The following is an 11,516-nucleotide window of genomic DNA, read 5'->3' on the forward strand; positions in this document are numbered from 1 at the left end:
CATCTTTTCTCCACTTTTGGCCAGTGCCACTCATTAGAGTAGACAAGTCTTTCATCACTTCTGCCCATAAATCACATCTTCTATAGACCATTTTCTCTGATTGCCTGGACTGTCTTTACTGGGTGATAGAGAAGCGCACAAGGAACACCACAGTCAGGAGAAAGGGACATGCTACCTTTAAGATTATCCCATCTTTAAGATTACTGTCTGTCTGTCAAATTTAGCTGAAATCAGTCAAGTGGGTTTTGAAATTATTGGGGAGAATAGAGGAAAGAGAAGTTGTATAAATGATAGTGAAAGTCTTATTGCTGTGAAGAGGAAAACAGCAAGCTTACCAAGTTGGTACAGTGTCTGTCAGGGACTGCAACCAAGTTCTTTCTGTGAATGCTCAATGCTCTTATGTAGAGAACTGAGAATTAACACAAGAATTATGGGCAGATGGTGTACAGTGATGCCACTTCTGTGACTCTCTCTGTTCATCAGATTCAGTTAAAATATTAAATAGGACAAAAATCCAAAGTACAGAAGCTAAAGATCTTACACATCTCTCCTTGGTGGCTGCGGGATAAAGTTACAAAGATCTTGAAGTCTTTAAAGGAGGTAAAAATTTAAGAACCTCATCTTTGTGGGGAACCTCATCATTCTGAGCTCCAAAGAGGAGTAAGGAGACCACCGACCTTGCTCCACTTTTGTTCACACCTTAAATCATTTGTAGCTAACACTCAGAGGTTAGCAAGCTGGTTTTGGAAAAAGGGTCTCCTCTCCTAGTTACATGTCATCATATGCGTGACTTCAATTGTTGTGTTGTGCACTCCCAGTCACCGCACCCTTCTGTTTGCCTCTTCTCTTGCTTTATGTACCTGTGTGTTAGGAGAAACTGGGAAAGGCAGTTTAATTGAGGAAGAAAGTTCACAACTGGGGAAGGAGTTCCCAAGCAAGCGATGTCAAGGCCTACTGGTGAGCTGGTGTGTCATTCTAGCTGGGAGGGGAGTGGCAGACTGAAGAAGAAGCACTTTAGAACAGACTGAGGAAGTAGTGAACCTGTGATGCCATTGTAAAGCACTCCTTCAGCTAAAGCCAGTTACCTACCCGGCCACCTAAAGACTACGAGGAAAAGTGCCTTCCTCATTTCACCAAAGGACAGCTGAGGATGACAGCAATGAAAATACTTTGGCTGTTCGTTTTCAGTGCAAGTGAGTACTAATTTGATTATGTCCTCAAGGGTTGGGTAGAAGGAAACAGCACTACAAAGTCTGAGTGTTCCAATGGACTTTGTGTGTTTCATTTTCGTTTACTAAAAGTTCCTTCATGTTTATGATCAGGCAAGTGTGTTTACCGTCTGTGTGCTGAATGTCCAGACTCACAGGCATCTAAAGCCGCAAGACAGTGTTGGGACAGAAGAGAATGCTATTCCTTATCAGGCTGGAAAATATTTTTTTTAAAAAAAACAGTTCTAATGTCTTCCATTAAATACAGTGTTTATCTCTGAAGAAGGAACTTCCTCAACTGGAAGTGGAAGTCCTTGGGTTTTATTCTTTTATACATAAATCTGCATGTAGCATATCTCCGTAAGTTTAAATCCTACTGCTTATACGTACTCCAATACAACTTTTGATTTCCGTCTATTATTCATGTCAAGGGGATGCACAATGATCCCTACTAACACATATAAATCAGTCAGCTTGCCCCTGGCCCTCATCACAGACTTGCCCTTTCTCAACCTGCTTGCAGAGCCTCCCTGCGGTCTCAGTTCCACTGGTGTTCACCTGTTTCATTTTCTTATACCAATGCTCTCACACCTTCTTGCAGGCTTCAAACAAAGCTACACACCTGGAAATCGCTTGTTGGTGTGGAAATCGATTTTTGGTGTGGGTTCTTTCTTTTTTTTACCAAAAGTCCTAAAAACCTCACTTCAACAATGAGACCCACAAGAAGGAAATTCATAAAGTTTAATGTAATTACAAAGAGTGGATGTGCTCCACATGCAACAAATGTGACTTGGGTTTTGATTTTATGATCATTATGTAAATTGTAATTGGTATGCATTCTCCTTTTTCATTGTTCTCACTTTTCATGCTATTCAAATTATAAATGGGAAACTTTTCAGAGCAGAAATAAGTATGTTGGGTGAAGCTCTTCTTGCTTGTTTCGGTGGGACTCAAATGGTAATAACAATTCAGTGTTAAAATACTGGCCTGTAGAAGTTTTTTTGAGAAGGTGTAGTAGTTTCCTGCACTGCACCAGAGTAGAGAAACTGCACGGCACATGGCAGTGCAGTGTTGGGATGCGGGAGCTGCCCTGAATGAGATGCATCAGGACCTTGGCACAGCCCGACTTCTGCTGTACAGCTTTTCACTGCAGTTGTGTTAATAACTGGTACTGTATACTTGCTGAAGGAATAGGCCCTAATGGTCATTCTGAATTAAACAAAATATTTACTTTTAATGCAAATTTCACATTTAAGAGGTTTCCCCTCTCCCACTCCGGAATTAAATTTCAGCTAAATTCTAAGGTATTGAAGAATTAAAATCAGAACATTTCCTTGTAAAAGCAAAGTAACACATTTCCACTTTTGCTACTTTTCTCACTAGCCAAATCTACCAAGACAAACTAGCAATAATAATTTTGCTTGATTTTTTTCAGCAAACAAAATATTCCTCTAATTGTTTCCAGCTCTACCAATTGCCCTTCATTCTGTTTTGATTAACACTAACACGACTTTGATTTTCTTCCTTCTTTGTACAAGTACAAATGTTAAGTTGAACAGAGAGAGACAAAGCCTTTCTCTATTTCTTAAAATGCTATAGACATACTAATTAATAACACACAAAAAAGAAATTCTAAGGCTTAAATCTAGGTGACACCATCCTTCTAGTACTACATAGGCTATTTACCCTCTCTCCTTTTCAGAGTTCTTTCAGAATTGGCCCTCTCCTCCCTTCAGCTGTACTTTGAATAGATTCTGTTTTCTCTCAGAAAAAAAAGCGCAACTCCTGAAGACTAAACCCTAATTTTTAGACATGCTGTGACTGGGTGGCTGTTGGTGACTTCGAAAAAGTAAAATGTGGTGAGAAGATGGAAGGACGAAAATAGCGTAAATGGCATCCCAGAATGACACCAGGCAGCTTCCCGAGAGCCAGAAGAAGCCCAGGAGTAGTGGAAGCCAGAAAGAAATGCCGTGGGTGAAAAACAGGAGAACATCAGAAGTCAGACATTAGGTGGTAGCAACAGAGGAATAAGCAGTCTTGCTTGTTACGGGCTGTGTCTCTTTTACACGATGTTTGGTTCAGCTGTTTCCTGACTCTGCACTGAAGACATGCTTGGCAAAAAAACAAAGATCTTATTTATTGTTTGATTTGAATCACCCAATTGGAAGAAGGAAAAGCACTTGTAAAGGGGAAGCCTTAGGGCTGGGCAGTTTCTTCTCTGCCTCAGGACTAAGTTAATGACCCCGGCCTGGTGGAACGAGTTTTTGAGTGACAAAAGAATCAGAAAATGTGTTTTGCTCCATTTCCTAGTACACATGGTGGTACTTTTCAACTAAATTCAGGAAAGCATCTCTATCCAGTCATGACAGGCAACAAGAAAGTTTTCAGAGGTGTCTCTCATATAGAAGGCATGATGAAAAACAGTCAGAAAGAGCCCTGAAGCTACACTAACGCAGCCATTGCACTGGGTGCTCCAGAGCAGGGAAAGACCTGGGAGTGGCTGCAATAAAACCATGCTAGAAGTACTTTGCCCTGCTGGTTTCCTTCTCATAGCCACCAGCAACTGTAAAAAAACCACTACCGCCATGTCACAGAGGAAAAGACTAAAACACACTCTTAACTAATTAACTATGCAAGACCACAGAACAATTTGGTTATGGGACGGGGAATGCAGAAAAGTAGGAACTTCAGCTAGAAGCATCCTGCTGTGGTCACTCGGCCTCTCCTTACCAGGACACTAACAACCACAGAAGGCAGCCTTTGTAGTCCTGCTGAAAATGCCTGGAGCTTCTTCTGAAGACAGCTGTGGAAGGGAGGGCATGCCTGCCTGGCAGCGAGCACAGAGGGGTGCAGGGGAGGGAAAGGTTTGGCTGCTGTGAATATTCCCATCAAACTCCTCTCAGGAATGGGGAGACGTAGCAGTTCTGTAAGTACAGGCCATTTTTAAGAAGAGGCTTGAGGGATCATTTGCTATGGAGAACAGACTGGATCCGGGAAGCTGTTACAGAATTTCTTGCCTCTCCTGAGGGGGAGCAGATCCCCATGCCAACCGTCCCACATTACCCGGCGCAAGTATCTGAATTGCTACCAGCAGGTTCCCAGTGCAGTGACAACAAAACCTTTTGGGTCCCTATGTTGTTTTCTAAGGGACACTATCATTCACTGCTGTTAGAGTCAAGGATCTGGCAGTCCTCAGCTTGCCAGTGGCTTACTCTTACTAACCGAATGCATGTGCCTGTGGTCTTTTCCTGACTGAAAAAGCACATATTCACAATCAGTTTGCAACTCAGGGTGGAATCTAGATGTCCTTTTTCTCTCCCTTAAACATTACATTTCCTTATGGACCTAATCTGGGTAGAGATATGGCAGAATGAGGAGCCAAAGCTTTCTAGATGGTGACTTTTCAGTCAAATCCTCTCCGGGGAACACTGACTCAGCCTGGTTCTTTCGGAAGCAAACCTTCACCACCACACACAGGATGCCCCTCTCAGGTAGAGCATACAACTCTGCCCTCCACTTTCCTCCTTACTGGACCATCTTCCTCTTTGCCATGGGACTGCCTCTGAGCAGCACGCCCTTTCTTGTCTCCCGCACTCTGTTTAACTGGTTTTAGACTTAGACTTTTTTCAAATGGTTCAGTCTGGTGCCATTCAAAAAACAAAACAAAAAACCCACACCACCACCACCAAACAAACAACAACAAAACACCTCTAAGGAGAAAGCAGGTGTTTTTAAACATAGGTTGCCACAGGCATGAAGGTCACCCATGGCAGGGCAGAGGTAAAACTGCAGCCCAATTCTGACAATAATTAAGACCTGCCACTAGCTAATGCTCAGGTTTGATGAATTAGGCATCAAGTCTAATGGAACACAGTGTACAAGAAACACCTAACACTGTGCGCTGCATGCTTCACCAGGGCACAGAGGTATTTCTGTTCTACTCAACTCTCAGTTATTCCTGTGCTCCACAGGCAGCAGCTACAGTTCTTGGAGAAAAGTGACTACTACCCTACTCATTTTTAAAAAACGAACAGTTATTCTTCTCTTGTCTTTGCTTTTCTAGATTTTTCTCTTTTTAGGGCATTACATGAACAGGTTTTGATTCCCTCTCACAAAATGTCATTCCTCTATGGACTTGGATTGAGACAAGTTATTTGATAGTTTTCCTGATCCATGAAATTTGACAAGATCAATTTGTTAGCTGAGCCTGAATCCTTAAGACTGCTGATGAACTTGTATTATTTGTTTACCTGCCTCCCTCTTTACATTTAGAACTGTCAAAGCATGTCAGTCACACTGAAGAGGGCTCAAAAAAAATTATCTTTATAAACTCCATAGCAATGTATGTCCAGGTAAAGAAGAGGGAAGCAAGGAACAGAAAGCAGAGTTTAGCTCTTAGCCATCCAGTGCAGTAGCTTTCTATAGTCAATCAGCCACAGCAAACACCACCTCTTGCTCAGTGGGGAATCTCATAGATGCAGAAGGGATATGGGGTTATTTTGGCATGTAAGAAAGCCAAAGAGACAAAGCATGGAATCCAGATGTTGTTAATTTTGCTGACTGCAGAATTTATTCTCTTCCTAGTTTTGGCGACTGCTCATGCCCTCACCGTGGAAGCACCTGCCAAGGAAATACAAGTGGCACGAGGGAACAACGTTACTCTCGGCTGTAATTTTAAAACTGATGCTGCTGTTGACTCAGCAGACATTGTTGTCTGGAGTAAAATCAGTACTGGGGTAAATCAACTTGCATAAAGAAACAAATTAGGACATGTAAGAGGGGTTGGGAGGAGAGATGCAAGCAGGACTGTGGGTGGGAGTGTGTGTTGGAAGAAAAAGATTACTTCAAGACTTTCTTTAATCTCCAAACTATACAAACCAAAGTTCTGATTCTAGATGAAACTTATTCCAATCTATTGCATGATCCTAGGCATGCCCACATCCTTCTCTTTTCTCTCTCTCGGTCTTCCATCTGTGTACAGAGGATGCATTACTGTATGTACTGTGGGTTTACATCTATTAACATATGTGAAATACTTGGATACTTTCTAAAAATATATTAATATTTTAACTATGTCTATTATACACATACATATCATTGATGCTATATAAAAAGTTTTAAATTTATGATAATAGTACATGGAGAGAATCTTGAAGTCTCCTACATTCACATGGAATATCTGAAGGTAAAGAAACCTCTGAAGTTCTCCTTGACTTATTGGGAATTAGCGAGAGAGGAAGCAGCCTTTGGAGATCTCCTTGCAGTAACTGCCAAGGGTTTCTTCTCTGAAGATCCTTGCTGGAAGAAAGCAAGGGAGTTTGTGTAATCACAGGGAGATTTGATTGACAGATGGATCTCTGTAGACAAGTCTCACAGTGTCCTGCTATGGAGAGGAAAGGTGAATAAGCCCCAGCAAAAGAAGTCAGCTTTCTCTGACTTCAGATAAGGTGGGAGAAGGGAATTCCACACAGAAACCCAGATTGGTTTGAATTTTTATGGTTTTTCTTGGCTTTTTGGCAAACTAGGATAGCTTAAGACTCTCTTTTCCAAGCTGCTCTTTTCCAAGGGTGGGCTAATCCACTGAGTTAGCTTGTAGACTCACACAGAATAAACTAAGATTGATCATTTTCCCTCCCTATCAGGTTGATGTTGTCACTAGGTATTTTGACGGATTTGTACAGTATGGCAACGGCTATGAAAACCGTATACAGTTTAGTGGTGATTTAAACAAAGGAGACATCGGTATCACCATCAATGCAGTGACCATGGAAGACAATGGGACATACATATGTAGTGTTCGTCTACGGCAAGACCCCCCCAGGCAGGCTGCAACCATGGCTCTTTTAGTCCTTGGTAAGCATGATGGAGACAACACCAGATCCACTAGATAAAACACTGTCCTTCCTCTAATATCCACATTGGTTTATGGAACAGATTTTTTAAGAGAAAAAAGTTTTTCCAGGAAGTCATCATCCACAATTCCATTTTTGGTCTTTTCCTGCTGCTATGGAAGTAGGTTGGAAGGTTTAGACCACCCAAATCCCTTAGATACCTGGCTGTAGAAAACAGTCTTTAGAGTTGTATAGTTCACTTCCCTGATAACCCCCGCCTCATCACAGGGCATTCCTCATTCCCCCTGTGGCTTGTCATGCTCGTTATCAAAGGAGGAGTTACCCAACACTATTAGACATATCTCAAAAAGCATCTTACAATTCCTTCTTAGTTGATCAGTGCCAAGAAGGGAGAAAAAAAATTAAAGACAAGTTCACTCCAGTTCCTTTGAGAAGAAGGTGGTATGTGCAAACCAGCCTTTGTTTAGCAAGAATAAAAACCACAGGTACAGCAGACAAGATGAAACAAAAAAACACTTCTGATTAATGAAATCCCTTCCTTTTTTCTTCCTTCAGTTGCACCATCCAAGCCAGAATGCAAGATTTTGGGGACAGCAGAATACGGACAGACAATCAATCTGACCTGCATTTCTCATGAGGGCTCCCCAAAGCCCAAATATACCTGGCAGAGCTTCAATGTACAAAATGAGCCCCGTGTACTACAAACAACACAAGGTATGGCAAATTCAAAGTCATCATGTCTTTGAGCTCTCTGTAGATTAGGGTTGGGAATATTTTGAAAAGCAAATACAAAAACATGCTTAAGGCTTTTTCTAGGAAGTTCTCTGACCAGTATTTTGAAAAGCTGTCCTTTTGATGCAAGACATGCTCATGAGTAACTTAGCAGGGGGAAAAGAACTGTTACATGAAGTAACAACGGTCAGTAGGATTTTCACTTCAGCTCCCACTTGGTGAGAAAGCTGACTGACTCTGGAAGCAGACAGAAATAATTACTTCTCAATTGCTGGGTTTAAGCGGGGCATAACATGACAAACAATATCAAGGTTTCTAACTGGCCTGCCTTTATATCCCAGCTCACTCAAAAATGACCAGTTCACTTTCTGTGGTGCAGGCAAACAAGTGTTGGCTCTGGAAACTACTTTCCTTTCAGAGGTGACTCCTCACATAGAGGAAGGTGCTATCAGAAAGAGTTATACCATTCCTGCTTTGAGCATAAAAGAGGCTTCTGGTTCTTTAGGACTGTCACATAGGCCTCAATATTTTATTTGCTTTAAGTCAGAATCAGGGGGGTGAGGGGGAAGGTAACCAAGTTTCCGTGACAGGACCTTTCATAGAACTATTCACACAGAAATGTGGTTTTAATAGTCTTTGAAGTGTAGTAGTGGCAGAAGGCTCTCTTATTCCTTTCAATAATTTTTTTCTTCCTGGTATGTTCAGCTCCAGAAAGATGGAGTATTCAAAGCTACGCTTTTTGGTTTAAATTACTGTAGCACAGCTAAGGAGGTAAACAAAATATGTTCAGACTCAATTCAACACCCACTTGACAATTCTTGCACAAATTACGCAAAAGACAAAATGTCACCAGACACACAAACCTTATTCACTTGACTGTCCACTAAGTGGTTCCAGGGCATCACACACAGCAATGAACATATTGGGATTTGGCATCTTAAAGCATCATCCTGTTCTTGCCTGGGACAGGAGCCTCTTCTCATACATTTCCACCTCATTTCTGTTTGCGTCAGACCACCGATGTCCAAGTAGCATGCCAGCTGTCCTCTTCTGCCCCAAGTTGGCTGCATATCCTACTGTCGTGACAAGCAATTTCTTTCTGTGCCAAGCAAGTCCCAACACTGCAGAGTATGTAGAAACCCCTTAAGAGCCACTCCAAAACTGACAATATCTGACCTGCATTGTTCCCACTTTGACTCATCGGTCAAGTATTTTTCATTTAATATAGGAGGATTTACAGTCTGGTAATAGACTGCAACTCTGAGAGCTACACACAACACTCTGCAAAAAAAAACAGAGAAGTATGCAGGGACAGTATGTAGAAACAAAACAAAAAACAAACAAACAAAGAAGCATGCAGCCTGTTATTTCTTGGCTTGCATGCTCTTTTACTATTTGCCGCTAGGAGCCAGCAGAGACTTAGCAGAATCCCAGTCCCACCAGCAGACTGGAAAGAAAGGAGATCACAGTGAAAATAAAACAGGAAAGTCACTGAAAAGTATTCAGACCCTTTTGTTTTTAGAGTGAGAATGTGGACCTTTATCAGTAGATCACAGGCAAAAAGCATGGACTATGCATACAAATGTCATCTGGAAACAAAAACTGACTGCTTGAGCAGACAGAGCTAAGCTTTAGTATATGATTCTGAGCTCTGCTAGACTGGACAGAAAACACTGGTATCATAGCAATCCCATATCACTACATTTCTGTTCCTTCATTTACTTTCATAGCCTGCATGACATCTCCAGACTAGAAAACTATTTCCGCCACTGCTAAACAATTCAGATCTGAAATCCTAAGAGCTGGAGGATTAAAAAGGTTTTTGTTGTTTTACAAGTTCATTCATCAGATGGCCAGTTCTCAAAGCCAGATGCTGGTTTGGGCCATCTTACGTTTCTCAGCAAAATCCACTGGAAAAGAGCCTTCACTAAACACACATACTTCTTTACCCTCCACCTACAATTTTTTTTCTAAAAGGAATGCTCAAATCCCACATGTTCCCTATAATCAAAAGAGCACACTTCCGTTTGTCCTCCCACAAGTCATACTAAGACCTAGGGACTAGGATGGCAGCTCCTGAGCAAGACAGAGCAATCCATCAGCTTTAATAACCTCTCATCACTCCCACTGCCCAAGGCTGGAATTGAAGGGCTGCTGTCCTCACTTCCTTCTCTGCTTTAATTATTCTCTTTTTTGGACTGGGTTTGTGTTTTGCAACAGGGGAACAAATAACTCTGAAGAACATCTCGGCAGATACCTCTGGCTTTTATATCTGCACTTCAACAAACACCGTGGGAAAGGAATTTTGCAACATGACAGTCACTGTTCTGCCACGTAAGTGAGGAGGTTGCTTACTACAAGAGTAGTACCAGAGAAAGTACCATAGGCAAGTGGAAAAGTATTAACTGAGTGCATGCAGACAGAAGTATAAAATTCTGCTTTCTCTCAAAAAACAGCACTTTTTTACCTTTAAGATAGATTCTCTGCGTTGGTTTACATGCTCATAGAGCACTCACTAACTCATAAGGTTAGTTCACAGATGACAAAAAAAAGTGTAGAGTGAGATAGGCCTGAACCCCCAAAGTCTGAATCTAAACTTTGTTGATGTGCAGCAGGTGTTCAGATCCAGAGGCTCCTCTCTATCACCATCAAACTGATTGCTCCTGCAGACTTATCAGCTACCCCATGCAGAGTAAATTCCAGTTGCTGTAGTCAAACAAGCATGGCTTCCACTTAGCCTGGATCTGCTAATGAGATCTGACATCTGGTGGTGGGATTTGAAGTCCAATGATTGCACTGACTGCATTTGAGATCATTCTCAGTGCAAAGGACTAATTCTTTTCTTCCTGTATAGCTTCCATGAACATAGCTCTTTACGCTGGCATCATCGGTGGGGCTGTTGCTGCAATTATAGTTATTGGTATTATAGTCTATTTCTGCTGCTGTCGGGAGGAAAAGAACAAGGACTATGAGATGACGTAAGTACCTTTCTCTAGAAAACTGAATGGAACATATGAAGGGCTCATGTTCTCCCTCCAGCATCAACACATGGAGTGGAAAGGACAGGAGAAAAAAAGAAATCAAGGGAAGTGTCCACTGCTTTCTCCTTTCAGTTTCTACTCTAGTGGCTCCCATTTCTTCTTATGGAATATACCCAGTATCATCAGACATCTTTCTGGTCTCTGGAGTAGAACCCAAACATTCAAACCTTGGGATTGAATTAGCAAGCCCAAGTCAGTCAAGCACACAGAGTTACTTGATATTTCTCTGCATCCCTATAGCTATTTCTGCCCTTGCCATCCTAAATCACCATGAGGCTCTGTATTCAGAATTATCCCTCCACAACAGAAACCTTTTGTTTATTCTCACAATGGAAAGAGATCATTGAAAGAAAAGTAGGATAAGAAAAAAAAAAACACAGACCAGTCGCCCTTCCTCTACATACATACTATGGGGAAAACAAACAAACAAACAACAGCTCACACACCTCTTCGATCACCAACACCACTTAATTTATGGATTTCAGTTTGGTACACTTCCAGGTCAGCTTAGAGCAGTCTAAAACCATTCTAACACAAAATCTCTCCAGTAAAATTTCTAGTTGGTTTTAATTAACATCTCTACTCCTGAACAATGTTCTAGGGAGAGAGAAGACAGAAATGAACCCTCCACAGAGCAGCCTACAAGGAATGAGAGAGCAGAGGATGAAGTTGAAAATGAATGA

At 41.7% G+C, this 11,516-nt stretch overlaps 1 protein-coding gene across 1 annotated transcript; it reads left to right on the top strand.

The window, feature by feature from the left end:
* Positions 1–4,578: 4,578 nt before the first annotated feature.
* Positions 4,579–11,516, top strand: LOC309435087 (cell surface A33 antigen-like; the record flags this gene model as incomplete). Its single annotated transcript, XM_082042923.1, has 7 exons — positions 4,579–4,699; positions 5,793–5,944; positions 6,851–7,061; positions 7,616–7,774; positions 10,013–10,126; positions 10,647–10,770; positions 11,435–11,516. 7 exons carry the CDS (start codon positions 4,579–4,581, stop codon positions 11,514–11,516), a joined length of 963 nt encoding a protein of 320 aa, XP_081899049.1.

This window comes from Streptopelia decaocto (assembly GCF_964273445.1).
Source record: "Streptopelia decaocto genome assembly, chromosome: 1".
NCBI lineage: Eukaryota > Metazoa > Chordata > Aves > Columbiformes > Columbidae > Streptopelia > Streptopelia decaocto.